This window comes from Thunnus albacares, chromosome 14 (genome assembly GCF_914725855.1).
Source record: "Thunnus albacares chromosome 14, fThuAlb1.1, whole genome shotgun sequence".
In the NCBI taxonomy this organism is placed as follows: domain Eukaryota; kingdom Metazoa; phylum Chordata; class Actinopteri; order Scombriformes; family Scombridae; genus Thunnus; species Thunnus albacares.
The window spans coordinates 12,397,644-12,416,370 of NC_058119.1; the positions used below are offsets into that span (position 1 = coordinate 12,397,644).

The 18,727-nt window shown below is 39.4% G+C and overlaps 1 protein-coding gene across 5 annotated transcripts in view; it reads right to left on the reverse strand.

The window, feature by feature from the left end:
* Positions 1-18,727, reverse strand: part of LOC122997513 (collagen alpha-1(XIX) chain) — a 95,050-nt gene that overhangs the window by 7,284 nt on the left and 69,039 nt on the right. For 4 of the 5 annotated variants that reach the window (XM_044373698.1, XM_044373696.1, XM_044373695.1 and 1 more), the window contains 24 exons: positions 17,510-17,551; positions 16,947-17,024; positions 16,541-16,576; positions 16,295-16,339; positions 15,996-16,049; positions 15,182-15,223; positions 13,370-13,474; positions 13,138-13,191; positions 12,590-12,643; positions 11,702-11,755; positions 11,478-11,531; positions 10,621-10,665; positions 9,436-9,486; positions 9,208-9,252; positions 8,171-8,197; positions 6,934-6,987; positions 6,133-6,177; positions 5,764-5,808; positions 5,604-5,666; positions 5,129-5,164; positions 3,451-3,495; positions 2,780-2,923; positions 1,589-1,655; positions 1,322-1,459 (listed from right to left, as the gene is read on the reverse strand). In XM_044373698.1, coding sequence (XP_044229633.1) covers positions 1,322-1,459; positions 1,589-1,655; positions 2,780-2,923; positions 3,451-3,495; positions 5,129-5,164; positions 5,604-5,666; positions 5,764-5,808; positions 6,133-6,177; positions 6,934-6,987; positions 8,171-8,197; positions 9,208-9,252; positions 9,436-9,486; positions 10,621-10,665; positions 11,478-11,531; positions 11,702-11,755; positions 12,590-12,643; positions 13,138-13,191; positions 13,370-13,474; positions 15,182-15,223; positions 15,996-16,049; positions 16,295-16,339; positions 16,541-16,576; positions 16,947-17,024; positions 17,510-17,551 — 1,423 coding nt within the window. Of the gene's footprint in view, positions 1-241; positions 875-1,321; positions 1,460-1,588; positions 1,656-2,779; positions 2,924-3,450; positions 3,496-5,128; positions 5,165-5,603; positions 5,667-5,763; positions 5,809-6,132; positions 6,178-6,933; positions 6,988-8,170; positions 8,198-9,207; positions 9,253-9,435; positions 9,487-10,620; positions 10,666-11,477; positions 11,532-11,701; positions 11,756-12,589; positions 12,644-13,137; positions 13,192-13,369; positions 13,475-15,181; positions 15,224-15,995; positions 16,050-16,294; positions 16,340-16,540; positions 16,577-16,946; positions 17,025-17,509; positions 17,552-18,727 lie in introns of those variants that run through there. The other variant, XM_044373697.1, reaches the window with a different exon arrangement.

Sequence of the window (18,727 nt, forward strand, 5' to 3'; positions counted from 1 at the left end):
CCATAAACAATTCATTTTGGCATATTGGAGAAGAAGTCAAATTGGATATTCCAGAGGAGCACAGTCTCCAGCGGAGGATGACGAGAAATAATGAGGAAATATTACCCCAAACTCTCTCCCCAGCTGAGTGGAGGCACAAGTCAACAAAGAAAAAAAATAAGAAGTTGTTGAATTTTTGATTTATCAAGGGAAATAACTTTCCTCTTTATTTTTCAATAAATATTTATTGCAAAGCTGCATTAAGAATCACCTATAAAACACTTTTGAAGCAGTAAAAAATAAAACAAGCAAGACAAAATCCAGGACATGTGTAATGCAAACGGCATTGACACAGCACAAATATTTATAGTCTAGTAGTTGCCTACATTAATGATATTATTCATGAATGAAAGCATCATTTTATATTATAGCAGTGGGTTAAAAGTGTAAATGGTCTTGAATAATGTGAGGTAGATACAAAGCTCAAGGAGAAAGGCCAATGCAGTGGTGCTTTGATCTGCACCAACAGGTAACACACCTCCTCCTCTTCAAATGTTAAGATACCATAGTTCTGCTGCGGACACAATACAATTCTAAACGAGTTTGAGGTATAAAGCCTGACCACCATTACTGTAGTATGAGCAGTCAGAAAGTTGTATCAGTTTGATAAAGAATGTCCACCCTCTTTCCTGACTAAGCTCCTTTTGTATTTTAGAGCTTTCTTTCCTGGAGTGAGGTATCAATACTGGGGCTCTTTCCTGTCCACATTGATAATTCTTTCTCTTATTCACAGCCAATTCTTCGTTTGTCTTCATTTTTCCCAGAGAGCCGCTGTGCACCACACTCCTGGCCTTTCCTCTGCTTCCCGCCCCTCAGTCTGCATTGATATATGGGTCTAAGCAAGAGAAAAATACCCATGAATCCCTACAAAATACAATTGTCAGCCTGCATTGGTTCCCCACTCCGAATATAATCACCAATTCTTCATCCCAGCTTTTTATGTAAAACAAAACATCTTTAACTGAAGGCTGCTGCAGTTCACTTTGAAAAGTTCATGTCAACCTGCAGCCTTGTGTATATAGTTGTAAATGATGCCTCCTTCAAATATACATGTTAGGTACAACATACTGTATGGTAGTTGGACTAATTGGTATATTTAAAGCACAAAAGAGGTGTACACACATACACATACATAGATAAATTACATCAGACAACAAAGGGTTAATCCAGTTTCACCAATAGTTTTGAGGAGTCAAAGGTTAAGAGTGTTATTTCTAATTCATATTTTAAGAGAAGGTGGTGTTAACATCCAGCACCTCACCCTGACAGCCTGAGCTCCTACCTTGAGGACCAGGAGGTCCAGGCTCTCCTGGCGGGCCTGGTAATCCGTCCTTGCCACGAGGTCCTGGAGGACCTTGGACTTGCGAAGCTAAGATGCCTGCAGGTGTCTTCTGCTGCATGGCAACGCTTGATAGCTTTTCTACAAGGCAAGAAAAATAAAAATTGACATTTAGAATGTTTGGATAGATAACAGAGGGCAGAAAAACATAGAATACAGATGGACAACATAGAAAAAAAACATGTAAAATACATTTTGATCAATTTGTACCTTCAAAGATCCTCAATACTTCATTTTTGATAAACATTTTGAGTTCTTCCATGAAGCTGGAATCATCCTGTATTTGTGGAGGGAGAATAATACACACTTTACTGAAGCATTTTTAACAACAGCAATAACAACAAGAAAAAAATACAATTAAGAGACAGCAGTAAGTCATTTTTCATTCACAATGAAGTGGCAGCAGAGGTGATACAGTAGAGATGATAGTTATCACAGTATGAAAATCAAGTGGATGTCTGTCATGAATCTCAACTCAACGATCTCTTCCAAACAGCTTGTGGAAACCATCCATGTTGAACACAACTTCAGGAAGAGGAGATTACTGTTAAAATTACATTTTTAAAAAATCCTTTTTTCTAACTGTTCAGTGAAATCCCCACTGCATTATACTGTAACACAGCATCTGTGGCTTAAACCCGGCTATAAATAAAATGGATTCAGAGGTAGAATATTAACTATGAAGAGATTTCATGGTGTTACTTAATGTCTACTTCTGCAGTAATATTTTTGTGTCTGTGCCTAAGGCCAAAATTATAGGTTGTCATGCCAGCTCTGTATGCTTCTAACATGTATGTACAGTAAAATATAGGTAGTATATATAATTATACATGCTCTGCCACTCAAACGATTTGAAAAAAATAACATGGTTTAAATAGACGGTGCACTTTGTGTCAGTCATGTGCACCTTTCTCAACAGCACTGAGCTCCAGGGCTGCTACACCAGTAACAATGGAAAAAACAATAGTAGCCTTGGACCTTGAATCTTTGCATTCTAAACACTTTTTCATCTCTGCTGTGAATGTTATATAACTGTTGTGACTGTGTACAGTATGTGTAAAATGTCTGTGACACACGGAGGTGTTTTTAGCACTTTGCAGAGCTCTGGGCACACCCACATATCTCTGTCTTTCTGTGTCTCCATCTCCCTCCCTCTCTGACCCTCTGTTGCGCCTAGATGATCAGGAGTGGGAAGCGTTGAGCAGAGAGAGAACAGCAACCTCCCTAGCCTTGTTTGATGTTTCATGCAGAAATCTGTGGCTGCACCATTTTCCATACAGGGAGCAAGAACTGAAATAGTTACACAAGCTTGGGGAAGGAAGTAGGCAGATTATGGTTTTTATCATCTGGGAAGATAGTCTTTGTTTGCTTTGTTTGGTAATGGTAAAATTTACAACTCACCAGGAAGCCTTCACTCCCTAACTGTCCTTGAAGGCCAGGTTCACCTTTTTGGCCCTTTGGTCCGATCTGTCCAATTGGGCCAGAATCCCCCGTGCGTCCTCTCTCGCCCTGAACACCTCTTTCTCCAGGAATTCCAGGGTCACCCTGCAGTATTGAAGCCAAGACAAACAGTATCTAATGGTGAATTACTGAACAAAATGTTCAGAACTGGTTGAATTCTACAGTATAACATCCACAGCTACATTTCCTGGCTGGCATAAATTGCACCACAGTCACTACTATTTTCAGGCTTGACTCATACTCAATATTGTATCACTTAACATGCTGTGCACATTGAAATGTTTCTCTTAATGTGTCCAGTCTGTCACCTGTCCTGAGTTTGTGTTGCCAACTATAAAGCTAAAAGCCTCATTTTGCATCCTCTATTACCAGCATTTGCAATAGATTACTGTGGAAGTGTGACAGAGCTCTTTAATTTTGCCTTTCAAATACAAAAGGAAACTGTATTGAGCGTTAAATGCCTTTATCTAGTGCTTATGCGCTTGTGGGGATTAGTCATATTTGTGCGGAAGTGAAGACTTGCATTACTATTCATCAGAACCTTTTTTGTGTATTATATTCTGAGTCATAAAACAGCTTCTTTTTAGGAAAACAGGAATGATGCTACTTACACGTTCACCTTTGGATCCTCTGTCCCCTGGTCTACCTGTAGCTCCCTTGGAAAAAAAAACAAAAAAAAACAAACAAAACAATCAAACAAAACATAATTGAATGCTTTGCTCTCATTGAAAAGGTGAAACAGTAATATCTGAATGACTGGAGGTAGAAATTATGCTAACACTAAAGCTTGACTTAAAGCTTTTCCACCTCTTTCCAATCCAAGTATTTTTCTTCACTTACATGCAGGAGCACAAACAATACTCCATTATTCAAATCTGTACATATGCAGCAAAAATATGTGATTTAAATCCACCAAATTGCCATATTGCTTATATTTACACTGATATTTGCAGAAGCTTCTGTTCAGTTGCCTGACAAAAAACCCCCAAAAACTACGAATTTTTTGTCATGCTTTTCCCTGAATTACTTGACTTTGAGAAATGTATACTTTTCAGATGACTGTGCAATGATTGCTTCTTACTCAACTCAGGTGTATTGCTTGTATAATATCTCCCAGTATAGTGTTTCACCTTCTGCAATGTCATGGCTCCTCTGCATCACTCCTATTTCTTTTGAAAAAACGCCTGCTTTCCCACCAGCTGTCTCTACTGTATGGAGGAGCTGGGAGAGAAAATACCTGTCTCTGGCTTCATGTCACAACATCTTGTGTCTTCCAATCCCTCCCTGTCACTCCTCATTGCTTTCCTTTACTGCGCTCACAGCAATACCTCTGGGAGCATCTTTGTATCAATTTCCTGCTGGATTACAGGAGCCATGCAAAAGACAATCTGGCATGATGTGGTTTTAAAGCGGGCATCTCTTTGTGAGGCTGTTCTCCCCTGCCTGCTTTAATCTGCAGTACTCTGTATTCCCCAATGCCTGATGGGAGGCTTAAATCTATCATCTTGCCCACTGAAATCTGCTTCCCTGAGCATTACATTAAACCACAAAGCAATGTGCAAGGAGTGTGGGTAGAGGAGTAAAAACAACCTGCTAGATGGCACTGTTGCCACACCAAAATGTCAGACAGCTAGGCAGAAAGACATGAAGATAAGACTGTAGAATGGCTCTGTACAATGCTGAGATTTCACTGGAAGAATACTAACTAAAAATAATAAGAAAACAATAAACTGTTGGGATTGTCATGAAGGTGTTAGGTGACAATATCTTGGAAATCAAAGACACAACAGTAATATAGTAACATAGTCAACCCAGTTTGGGTATTGTGTATTGTATAATGTGTTGGAAATGGCTTCATGGCGTATTTGTTCTGCAGGCTGTGAGCTTATTCTGTGTGATTACACAGTAAATAGTGTATAATATATTTGATGAGTCACCTAAAAGCAGACTTTGCTGCAGTATTTGTTTCAATTTCAGCCAGGTTCATCAGGCAGGAAAATGCATATTTAATCGAAGTGTCTACTGCCCTCTATTACAAACATTTTATCATTGCCTGAAAGCATTAACTGTATAATTAGGGTAAAAAGACTAAAAGTCAACAAAGCCTTAAATCTTCAGGATTCCATTTAGTTTTTATCGTTAAAATCTCAAATATGCAAATAGGTTTAATGCACTCAGGATGCTGTAGCTTGAGGGGGGGGATAAAAATCTGCTGTGCCATCTTTCTGTAGCTTGGCTGATGTAAAGCACTTTCTATAAGGGGATTTGCGACGTGTACGCACAACTCACCGTGTATCCAGGAGTTCCATCTTTTCCAGGTCTCCCCTGCTCAAGAAGTGCAACACAAACAAAGACATTTTGTATCAGCTCCCACCTTCGATTGGATCAGCACTGTTGCACTGCTAGTAATCTCCACAGTTAATGAGATATCTCATCCAAGGGATAATGATCCTGATTGCTGCGCGAACACTGTTCCATTGTGCGCTTACAGGGAAATTACAGAGACCATCTCTGATGGTAATTACATAAAGGAATGTACTCATCTACAGGACATGTCATAGCAAACATACATATTTTATCCATATTGTCCTTGACTGATGTCCTTTTTTGCCACATAATGCTAAAACAACAACAGGTAAGGAGCAAAGGAGCAGTGTGTTAGTCTAAGCCCTATTTCCAGCCTGGACATCATTGGAACGTGCTTTGGCAACATCTAGTAGTGATTATAAAGGAAAGAGCAACTGAATTCATGTAGCATCCTTACAGGAACACCTTGGGGTCCCTCGGGCCCCGGGAATCCTGTCTCTCCGAGCGGCCCCCTCTCACCCTGTCAGAGAACAGAGACAGCCAATGTGTCAGTCGGCAGTGACAAAGGAATGACGCATGGATTGACAGCTTAAAGAAAGTTAGAGGCTGCGGCTCACCGGCTCTCCTGGGATCCCTGGCTCTCCACGAGCGCCGGGCTTCCCCTGTCAATCACAAACATATGAAGAGAGCAGCCTGTGTTTGACAGGCCCTCAATGGTGTCATATCTACAGCACCTCTGCAGCCTCCCATTTATAATATACCAACCAGCCTACTATAGCTTCAGAGAAAATCCACAGAACACAGCACAGGTTTATATCTCAGTTCTTAATCGAAGTAGCATATAGTGATGTGGGACTTATGTTTTGATAGCTGCTATTCTGTGCACTTCACGAAACATCATTGACTTGTTGCCAGCAGCAGATGATTGATTATGGAGGAGTATGAGTCGGCGTAAATTAGTTGAAAAGAAAAAACATCTCACTTACTGGAGGACCTGGTATCCCAGGTGGACCAGGCAAACCAATATCACCCTGAAGGAAACATTGCAGACATGTCAGACAGATGATACACACATTACATAAAGAACACACATAAATCACTGTCATGTCAAACAGACACATAGATACTGATATCAGCAACTGTGTAAACCCAGGTATAATGAATGCTCTTGGGGTCCTTCACTGTTGGGACAAAATGCAGAGCAAAAACACTTTTCATTTCTATTTACAATCATAAACATACATTTATGATAAACAACCTCTTTATGAACATAAGCCTTCTTTATATTTCAACAGCAATCACTTCGCATATGTCACACCTGTGAAAGTATTCCCCTACAGGATAAATTACTTGGGATGTCGAACTGAAACAGAAACTGAAATGTTCCAAATCCTCAACACACACTCACACAAACATGCACAAAACCATGCAATCAACCAGTGCCAACTTTTCCATACTGACTTAGATTTTGGAAGTTGTGAAAAGTTAAATGCAGGGATATTTTTATTCCATGGAGGTAAATGGGCTTTGGTATTACTGCAACCTGAAATCCCTTCAGTCAGTATTTCAAAAACGACAAGTGATTGAATTCTCTTAAATGTAATTATTTTCCCATAAGTCGAGAATGTGTTGCACTTTCACACTGGCATTTTTTCAAAAGCTGGATATCTTATTTCAGAAAGAAACTCTTGAAAGAGGGTGAATAGAGAAAGCTCTTTCCTTCACTCAGTTAATCAGGTTATATCATGGTACAGAAGACGCTTCTCTGAGCCAACACTGTTGCTTACCTTGGCACCAGGCAGCCCTTCAAGCCCTGGTAATCCCATGGCCCCTGGTTCCCCCTATGAGAGAAAAACACACCACCTGCTGTGTCAAGACAAAAAAGTCACCACTGATGTAGACTTGCTGCTGTTTGTTCCCCCATTATTATTTTTGTCTCACAGCCATCAGTAAGAGAGTGAGTTTGGTGATGAGCTATTGGAAGGTAGAGGTGTTATAATGCTGTCAGTAAACATTAAGCATAAACAAGCAAATATAGATCTAAGCTTCCTGAAGGACGATAAATTAAATCCTACAAGAGCCAAGATTTCACACAATTCCATCTCTCCTCTAGAGATTCTCACTCAGGTATTAATACAACCCTTCATCTGTCAATATGAAGATAATCCTTAGAGGACAATATTTCAGCCTCAGTGTATTATATTATATGATCTATGACATGTGCTGTCATGCCTTGTAGGCTATAGATGGGACAGAAAAGGAGACCCATTTGACAATCACAATCAGACTTGCTTTCTGCACTAAAAATAGAGACCCATTCCCAGTGCACGAACAAGTGATGGCCTCTATCTACCTCATCTTGCTCAAGCTGCCATAGTGAAATGCCATTACACAGAATAGAGGGGCAACCAGTGCTGACATAGACAGATTGTGCAGGTAATTGTCACACATGTAGATTGTCATGAATAAGCGAGTGTGGCTAAGGGGAGAGTGGGCCAGCCAGAGGATCAGCTGTGAGACGGATTGGGGCAATTCCACCACAGCACTGGAGCCGCTCACACAATTTATTAAAATGTCAAATTAACATCCTGGTGAAAAATCACTGTGCAACAAAACGATAAAAAATGCAATTGGCCCCATGAGAATAAAGAATTCAAGTTGATGGCAGAAGCATCGAATTGTTTCCATGTCTGTGTGGATTGTTTTCAGACATCAGTATGGGGTGGGGTTGGGGGGAGGGGGCATTAGAAGTGCGGAGAGGGTTCATAGGTTCCCACTGGCAAGACAATATGGTACAACAGTTTCATATTTGCAGGAGACATGATCATTTTTTTCACTGTGTGTTGGAGTTCTGGAGTGGTTAAGTGCTAAAGCTTGAGGGTGTATTGACTTTTGTTGTGGAGGATCACAGAGACAATGATAGAAAGGAACTGGCAACTCTGACTTCTCCATTTTTTGGCCAGTACAAAAACTAGACAAATATTTCATATAAAATATATTCCAGAATGAAAAGCTTCAACTCACTGCAAGTCCTTCATCTCCTTTGGGACCCTTAAAACGAAAAAAAAAAGGACAGATTACTCCAATGAATGGGACAACTGCTACCATAAAAATCATAAATATGGTCTGAAATGACATGCGGCTACTGTCTATTATTGTCATTAAAATTTTATGGTGTTCATTATTGCTTCTCTTTTCTCGCAAATTTATGTCTGTAAATCATGCTTGTACTGTGTTACATGTAACTGTGACCTTTTTAAACACCATTAAAAATGATCAAGATAATATAATCCAGCCTGTTTATTATCACACAGGCTTTATAAAACACTGTCATGCATGTTTAAATTTTTGGTGAAGCATTTCTGTGTCTTTCCACATTAAAAAACAACTAGGAATTATTTATATAAAAAGAAACAATCTGTGACTTATTGATAAATTGGATGCCTTGTCCCTGATAACACTGATGAAGATGCTCTCTTATTGATTGCTCCAGTGGAGCTGTTGTGCTGTGATGGATTCAGTACAGGCAGAGGCGTCCTCAAGATGTAGCTGTGGTTCATGTGCATTGTGCACCGGGGATATTGGATTGTTTATTTTTTGTCACCACCTTAAGTGTTTGTTGTGGTGGATGGATCCCTCCAGGGCCTGTGAGTGAATGTCTCTCAGGACTGGACAAGATTACAAACTGTCTGATAAGGAGGAGCAGGGGGAGCTGATAAGCAAATCAGGTCACTTCTGCTTGGCACTGTGCACAGCGGCTGAACTTCGAAGTCCATTTTTGCATAACAATGATGTTGTGTGTCCTGGGGCGGGTCAGAGACACCTGTCTGAGAGTCAGGAAGCCTCTTAGCCTTCACCAAGCAGCAGCTCTCAATGAACATGACTGATTGTGATATAAAGGCCTCAGAAGCCGCGATAACACTGGAGGGTTGGTCAGGTTGTTTGTTATTCTGCTCTCTCAGGTTTTGCAGCTCATACAGTATCAACATGCCTGTATGCTAGTGCTTCTCCAACGTACACTGTAAAGGATTTGCTTCAGGCATAACAATGATTATGCTTACCGGAGCACCAGGAGCTCCCGGGGGTCCTAAAATAGCTCCACCACTCTGAAAAGACATTTTTTTTTAACTTTATGACTTTATATTTTACAATATGGGTCAAACACATTTTAACCACAAGCACAGATTCTTTTCTGCCAATATGATTGAAGGCACTGCACCATGCACTCAATGAATCACTGTAACACAATGACATTATCACAGAGTAATAGTCACTTAAAAAGTCTTTACCTGGAGCTTGTACAGACTGCTCATCCCATTGCCCTCCACATAGGGTACACCCTAAAATACAATCAACAGTAAATCAGACATCTCCTCTTAGAGACTTTCCTCACTGCTCTGTGAGTTTTAGGCACCAAGACTCTTTACAAAAAAAACTATACTGTAGGTCTGGAGCAGTTATACACTGTTAAGCCCTTAAAAGCTACATGAGAGAGATCAATAGCTCATTTGGTGATTACACAAAGAGAGGGGAAGAGAGCGCGAGAGAGTGAAGAGTGAAAAGAACAGGAAAAAAACAGAACAGTAGACTTAATAATCCTTGAGCCACTGGTAATTAAAAAAAAACAAAAAAAACGAGGGTATCTGAGAAATACAAAAGAGCATACTGATTAAAAGAGATCTGGATATGAGAACTAGGTAAGCTAGACTTCTTGGGTAGTATTAGTACATAAAAGAATGTTTTTTTTTCCCTTAATAGATTGGTAGAGGGCAGCTATTGTAAATGTAGAAGGAGTCAAGGTTCTCATTTAGAAGCAAGCGGATGCCTGTGCCCTTTTCAGGCCACTGAGCCATCCCCTGTCCTCCCAGACTGCAGTTTATGAGACCAGGGTGCGTGTGTATGTGTGGGTGGGAAGGGGGGGGTGGCATGGCAGGTTCAAGGGGACGGCTGATGAATTATAGATTTGCCTTTGGAAGTGCTTACTCACTGGCCTTTTAAAGGGAGGGAACATGATTCAATGCCAGTGAGCAGGTCGCCACAATTTCATCATATTTGTACTTGTTTGTCAGTTATGTTTCTCGTGTTACACTAAATACTGTTAGACTGAGTAAAATAAAAGCACACTGATGGTCATTTCAGTAGGAAGAGATGCCAAGGCAAGGTTTTAGCTCTAACCTTTACTTCATCATGGGAATAGAATAGTTTTAAATAATGTTGCTTAAAGCAAACAACGTCATGTTTGAATGTTTTAATGTACTAAGTGTGCTGAATAGATGATTACCAGTCTATAACCTTAAGAAAATAATTCAATAAAGTGTAAAAGTCAGTTTATGCCATAAAATAACAATACAATGAACAACATTAGAAAGTATATTTGAGTGTACATATATTATATACTACCAACTTGTGATGCTAGGGAAGGTTTTGAGATTCGTTATCACCAGCTGGCACTTGTTGAGGCAGGAGGAACTTACCGGAGGCCCTGGAAGTCCTGGTCTGCCTGCAGGGCCTTCATTCCCCTGCCGAACACAAACCAGAGGAATGCTTAAACATGTCTTTGGAAACTGAAATATTTACCAAGCACAGTCCAAGGCTAATGTAATCTGATGATATGGAACTTCATATGCCAACCTCAAGAAACCCATTCCTGTTAATATTAAGTGTTGTCTTTTCAAAAATACAGTAAATGGTGGGATTTTTAGATTCCCCTCCAGTCAAAAATATTGTTTCCTTCCTTCAGTTGGATGTTTGTGCTTCACTGTGCAGAATGATGTATGTGCAGAGTTTGACACTGGAAGACTGCTTTCACATCCATCTGCTGAAAGTGGAAAGTTTCTCTGCGCCCACGTTAAATTTGAGTTTAAGGCGTGCACATACAAGCATGATCTGTGACATCACAACTAGTTTGGAGGCAATCTTGGTCCAGTATGCAACTTACTTAAGCGTTATATTAATAGATTCTGCATTTTTCAATGAGGAAAAGGAGTAGATGTATTTTTTAAGGACTTTTAAGGAGGTAATTGATTGGAAATTTTGTAGAAAAACCACATAAGACACAAAGTTTAGTCAACTATGGAGTCATTTTGTTTGTCATTTTACCAATCAATCTTCAAAAAAAATATAAAGACACTACATTAGGGGAAAAACTTGAAATGGTATATATTGTACATACTCCTGGTCACAATTATCTATTACTTTCAGGTATGAGTCATGGCATTTGTCTACACCTAACCAGCAATTATAAAGTTTGAGCCATTTATCCACAGTACCCTGTATATAAAACCCAGGAAGACATGAACAGTGCCTACATTATAAAGACAAAAAACCTTACTTTTTCTCCTTTAGATCCTTGTTGGCCCATTGGACCGGGTCTACCCATAAGCCCCTGCAAACAGAACGGAACAGTGAACTCTAATCTGAGCATTGACTCAAAAAACCCCCAAACTTTTCACATATCATGATAAAAGAGACCTGCAGTAATAAAAGGGGTACTCTGTGTTATAAAAATATTGATACTGATTCTGTATAAGACCACATTAAGCACATTCTTCTTACCGGGGCCCCTGTGCGACCGGCCACACCTGGAAGTCCTGGTACTCCATGAGGCCCCTGGAGGAGAAACAGAGGATATCAACATTTTTCAAATAATTTGTCACTAACATCAAAATAGTCACATTCACATTTAACAGCAACACTGGACCTACAGCATACTGCCTTGACTTGACACGCAAGGATAGATGGGAGATAAATGCAGTCTGCTTTTCTTTAAAATGTAACAAATGTAATGAACCACAAGCAACTAACTAACTCTAGTGTATAGAGTTTGCAACCAAATGGATGCTGTTCTATTCACTGCTCTGACTAATGGGATATGTTCATATTTTCTTGTTTTTGTGGTGCCTTTGAATGGAACAGAAAAAACATTCCTGTATTTACTGTGACATATGTGTTGACACTGTTAGATGCAGCATGTTTATTTCTCCCAATGATTTCTTTAAGCATTGAAAAAAAAAACCTGTAGCAGGACTATAAAACATGTTTTTATTGAGCCTATAAAATCTAGTAACAAGTGTGCCTATTAGTGAAAATCTCCCCCTATTGCAGTTCAATGCTGAAAGTTGACCTATGAAATGCTTCTCAGCTCCTCTAAAGGGTTTTCTAATTAGCACACATACACACACACACATCCAGGGCAGGCTACGTTCTTTATAAAGTAGCTCCTCAGAGTGCAAAAGATAGGGCATGGTGCACACACAGCATTGTAGATAGCTTTTGATAGCTTACTTTTAAAACACACTCTCAGTGCAGACAGGATTTAAGATGAGGAAGACATTACAATATATTTACATTCTTTTGAAAACCTACCTCTCAATGTCACAGTGACTTCGGGATGGCTACATAACTACGGGCTTAATATGTTTAGATTAAACTTTTTTCACTCACCTCATCGCCTTTATCTCCTATAGGGCCTGGGAACCCTCTCTCTCCTTTTACTCCCTGCAGGAAGGCAGAACCAAGAAGGGAGGGAAAAGTGAATGTTTTTCACCAGACATGAAAAGGCCTAAAACTAAAGGCTGATGGGTATAAACTTCAAAATGTCTGCTCTCCTCTTACTGCACATGACTTGAAATTGCCTAGTCTGTTTCACCGTGGTACAACACTGTATCCATAGCAACAACTTCTACAGCAAGCAGGTAAGAGTGTACAGAATATTGTGAGTTGTAGAACAGCTGGTTAGGCTTCCAGAGATAATCCAAAAAGCAATTTATGAAAAGCGTTTGTCAGTGTAAATCTCTATATAGCAGATTAAAGATACATTTCAATAAACATAAACTTAAAATGACACTATTACTTTTGCATTATTTTTTCAAGGTGAGTAACTGAATAATTAATTTAATTATTCAGTTAATTTAATTAATATCCATGCAAACACTTACATAAAAATGTGTTTTATGGTTTACTGTATTTATGCTTGATATTTCCTTGCCTACCTTTGGGCCTTCTTTCCCAGGATTACCCATAGGGCCTCTTACACCTGGATCCCCCTGTTTAGGACAGAATTATATACTTGAATATGCACACAGATGCACACAAAGTATCTAATATGCAACCCCAATTGGATATACAGTGTTGTGTATTTGTAACGCAAAGTAACATGGTCAGATAAATATGTTTACAATGTCTTCTCTTAATTGCCCTGCCAGGCTGATGAGTTACTTGTACCTTTTCTCCCACCATGCCTTCTACTCCCTGCTCTCCGGGGGACCCCTTCTCTCCCTTCTGCCCTGGCAGCCCTGGGACTCTCATCTGGCACACACTGCAGGCATTCTGCCAGCGAAGGCGAGACAGGAAGCAAAAGTGGTGGCACAGTTAAGATTTCATCAAATTGAGCTGAAGCACTGCATTTTCACCCTTTATTATGTCACATCCCCTGGGTGGAGGACAAGACCCCAACTGACACAAAGTGTTCCCTAAATGTCTGCAGAGCAGATATAATGTGAACCCACCAAGAGCATCTCTCATCTAGGTGAGTGGTGAACTTTGTCAAACTCATTGACTGTGACATTTAGGTGAGAATATTAAGTATCATTGTCCCTGAACCAGTGTAGATAAAGGCACTGCACATTCCAGAGAGAAGAAACTGGTGTACAGCACCACGAAAAAGCAGCATTAAATTAGGACTGAGTCTGAAATACAGAACGGAAACAGATCTATACGTACTTGTCATCTAAGTATCATCTAAGTAAGAGCCCAAAGAAATATTACTAATAAACTGAAACAAAGCAAAAACATTATTATTGGGTTTATGAATAAGAAGCCAGAATAAAATGCCAGTGTTGAATGTATTTAGTCCTTTTTTGTAGGTGTCATTAAAGTGTTGAAGTTAGTGCCACTAAGCAACTCTGATGACAGCTGTAAACAGTAGGCTAATCTAACAGGGCACTTAATGGAATAAAAACTAGCTGACACTGAAGGAAAGGGCAACAGGATATTGTAAGACTACTGGCATCTCGCTTTATCTGTCAATAATTAGTCATGTAAAGGCATTATATTTACTGTCACACTTGACGTGCATTAAGTATTAAAAATGAAAAAGCTTTAATTTAGCTAAGTGCTGTCCTGCAGGTAACAACATGGTGTAAAGTGACTAATCTCCTTCAATAAAAACGAAAAAAAAAAAAAAATCAGTAATTTGCAAGAAATATAACAGCCACAAAAGAAGAAGTTTCACATTATCTTAAGCCACAGTGTAGATTCTGCATTTGGTCAGAAATGGTAAGGGACTTTGTGTGCCATTTGCACCAAGTGATGACAAGATTGGGGACAATAACCTTTACGTGTGATGAACATGTTTGAATACAGTTTCAAAGAAAGAGAATAAAGGTACAAGCGTCAAGGCTTATCTTAGAGTGTTTTAGCATTCTTACCAAACACTTAAACGGTTGATAATTGGGGATGAAGGAATAAGTGACAAGAGAATCTACCTGAGGAATTTAAATCGAACCATTAAAGCAGCAGGAGAAGTGAAAGCTATTCTCAAAAGGCTTTTTATTATTTGGACTTTGCATGACTCTTGATATGCTGGGAGGAAAACTGCCACACAGTAATAAGTACTTTAAAACAGTATTTTTGCATATCTGCTGAGGGTTTAATGTATATTTTCTGATAATCCCTGTATGAAACTGTCTTGCACTGAATATTTACAATACACTGTTGTGATATTCCATTCCACTGACAGTCTTTATTACATTTGTTGTCATATGGATGGACTGTGCACATGTGGTGAAGGAGGGAGCCTGGAATTATTGTGAGATTATTTGAGTGTCTTTTCTACAGATACTTCTTCCAGTCATCCTGATGGAGGCACTCGAGGGCTTTTATTAGCTCTCTATACTGATATTATCCATATATTAGTAGAATAGTATGTTTCAAATGAATAAACATTGATCATTCTTAAATAATAACTGAGCCAAGCCCTTGCATGTTATTGTTTCTGAAAAACAGTAATTATCATTAACTAAGAAGATAAAATACCTTAAGTAAAGCACCCATGTCTCCAACAATTGGCAGGGCAGTCTGTCAAAAGAAAAAAAGAAAGAAAAATCTATGAAACATAGTGACAGTCTTAATTTCAGAGTTTAGTCATATTCCGCTGTTGTTTGTTTGGTGTTACACCAGCTGATCTGGTGTAAATTGCTCAAAACATCAATTTATAAGCCCATCTTATATGTCTTTAAAGAATATGATTTTACTCCAAACATTTTTAACAAATTTCAGTTTCAGTGTTTCATTTTCAGCTTTTATCTGCAACGCTTGAGGAAACAGTTTAATAACTTTGTTGCTGGAAGACAGAATCCTCACATCTTCAAAATATTGTTGTTCTCCGGAGTGGAGAAAAACACTCTGAATTGCAGCCCATGTATTTTTTAAGAACATAAAATGGACTCTAAATGGGTTTCATGGGTCTTTACAACACATGAATATAAATAGGTTAAAATGCTGAATTTACAAGGCTTTATGCAAAAGCAGCAGCAGCAGCAGCAGCAGCAGCACTCGTATGGAACTCACACTGCAGCTATCAGTACTATATTAAATGCTGCTTGCTTGAAAGACATGAAAAGACATGAAAACGTGCAAACAAACAACAGGGTGCCGCCAATTTGTCATAAACTGCAACATTTTCCTCAAAGTAAGGTAGGTTAGTAAACAGTAGGAGTAGCTGCTAATTATCCCAAAACTCAAGCTGCACTCTGAATAGTGACTTTTATTTCAAGGTGAGCTCAGGAGTTCTTATTGCAGATAAGTGATGCTGAACTGCAGAAAGCAGAAATGAGATTTTCTTACTTACTGGTTCACCTGGGGGTCCAGTAGGGCCTGGGGGGCCTGGTCTGCCAGGGGAACCCTTTAATTGAGACAAAGAAAGGAGTTAACAATCCTCCCGGCTATGATATCAAGCAGACATGCCACGCTATAACTCTGCTTTCACACCCATCTCAGTTGGTGGGGATTTGTGTCCAGGAGCTGTGATACATCGTACTTGTTCATCCGCAGTAGGTAGCTGACATTCTTTTATGCTTCCAGCTGTCTTTTATCAGCAGATGTGTGAGGGAGTGAATAAGAGTGGAAGGACAGACTGATCTCACTTACCTCTCTTCCTGGAGCTCCAGGGGGGCCAGATAAACCTGGGGGTCCCTGAAAGAACCCCAGACACTGATGATTTTAACAATCTTGCTTAACATAACTGACTAACAAGTGACAAACACTACAGATTGTTATTTGTAATGTAAAATAATTGCAATACTTCTGGCCACAGCACCAGTGAGCTGAAAATCTGTGAAAATAAACTTGAACATGTTGTTTGTGTGCTGTGAATTCAGAGAATTTTCCACAGACCTCAATTCCCGGCTTTCCTGGGGGTCCCATGGGGCCCTAAGAACACATCACACATCTTGTTAACACCATTTGCCCTCTAGCACCCAAGATCCAATAAAAGAATTGTGATTATCGATTCTCTGTCTCCTACAATCCTGTATTTCAAAAATGAAAGCAGACTCACTCACAATCAAATCTGTAAGGTTCAAACTAGCAGTGCAGAGCATATATGATAAAGGCAGAGGGCAATACAGCAGCACCTCACAGTAATGACTGTCGTTTTCATCTGAGACAGTTTAATGAACACTGATCCTCATATTCAAAGAATAGCTCTTTCATTCCGCGCACAAAGACAGGAATTTTGAAGGTATCAGTTTAAATAATGAATGTGGGAGACAGAGACCAATCAATACAACATCATACTCACAGGTGCTCCTGTGACACTCTCCCCAGGTTCACCTTTTTCACCATGATCTCCCGGTAGTCCTGGGACACCTCTTTCACCCTGGCATAAGCACAAGGGATCAGTCAGAAGAGTTTCAGAGATAGTGAATCCAAGGCTCATGGAAACCTGCTGCACCGCATGATCATTAAGTATTTAGACTCTGCTGGAACTCATTTTCCCTTTATGTTTTGCCTTTAGTGCTGTAGCTTCAAGGATAAGAAACACAACTATATTCAAGGCCAGTGGCATGCACATGTTCATTATCAGTTTCATTTGAACTCATGCATGTGTTGAGGAACACAGGATATTAAAGTGTACCACTATTTTTTTCCGTGACAACACCATTGATAATTGGGGCATCCTCAGTGCATTATTTTCTGAGCTTGGTGTGATATTACCAGTAAAACCTTGAGATCTCAACTTCAGTGCGCAAGGGAAAACAAGCATAGTTACTACAAATATCACTGATTTGTCTGCAGATGTTAAGATATTGGGTACTATATAAATGGATGTGTTGGATGCTCCACTACCACAGTGCTTCCTACCTTGGGCCCACGAGACCCTCTAGATAGAGGCAACCCATCACCCTAAAAAACAACAGGAAGAAGAAATCAGAATATGGATACACTGCACCTTCATCACCAATTCACTTTGAGACCCGAGGTGCAGCCTGAAAAAACCTGTTCTCTGCTCTAGTGCTGGAATTTAAACAGGAATATTGAATCTATATGAGCTACAGTAGACTCCACAGTGCAAACAGTCCGAACACAGCATTGCATTATGAGCTCATGTTCAATACTGTTTACAACATTTCTAATAGTTTCTATGTTCAGGGGCGGACTGATAATGCCATACCACAGAGAAAAACCTTGATTGGAATTGAGGCCACAGTAAGCATTATTTACTGTACAGTTCGGATGAGACATTGATTTCTGTGGTCAGCATGTATTAGTGTTACAAGTCCTACAGTACATTGCACAATGTAAATTAGCTGTGCAGAAGTTGGATTTGAACTAAAACAGCAATTCTGCAGATTTAGGGAGAAATGTTTCAATTCATCCAAACATAAAACAGAGTGAAGTTTAGGAAATTCAGAAGTTTTTGAGATGGATAATATGATCCTATAAAGGCTTTTTCTTTTGGAAGAATAAAAAAAAGGTCCATTAGACATTATGCGCTGGCACTCTATTGAACAAAACCTTTATTAGTACTTCATGGTATAAGGAGATTGCTAATCCATGCAAATAATAACAGTAAAAAGAAACAAAGAGTAAATTGCTCATTATTCATTTAAAGGCAAAATCATTGAAGAGGCTGACTCATTAAAGATGCTCAGACAATTTGCATTGGGCTCTGTTTATTGCTTTTTTTCTTACATAATAAAGACCATAAAATGTTAAAAATTAATTTTCCTTCAATACCTCTAAACAGAAATGATGTTGATGAAAAGACTCAGGATTTATGCATAAGGACTTCCACTCTAAACGATGGACATCTCTCTTTGCGTCAATTTTGGACAACGTAAAAGCATGAGAGGCCATTGGCCTGCTGTAAACATCCCCCTTCAACACTTACACACGTGTGCACACACACACACACACACACACACACACACACACAAACACAATCACACACACAAATCCCTCTTGTCCAATCCTGCTCCAGTTTCCACAGTGCTGGAGTACATTAAAGAAGTTTAAATACCTCTCCCTGAATGCAATCTTTCTCTTATTACTCTGCTCTACTGAACACAGTAGCCTTTG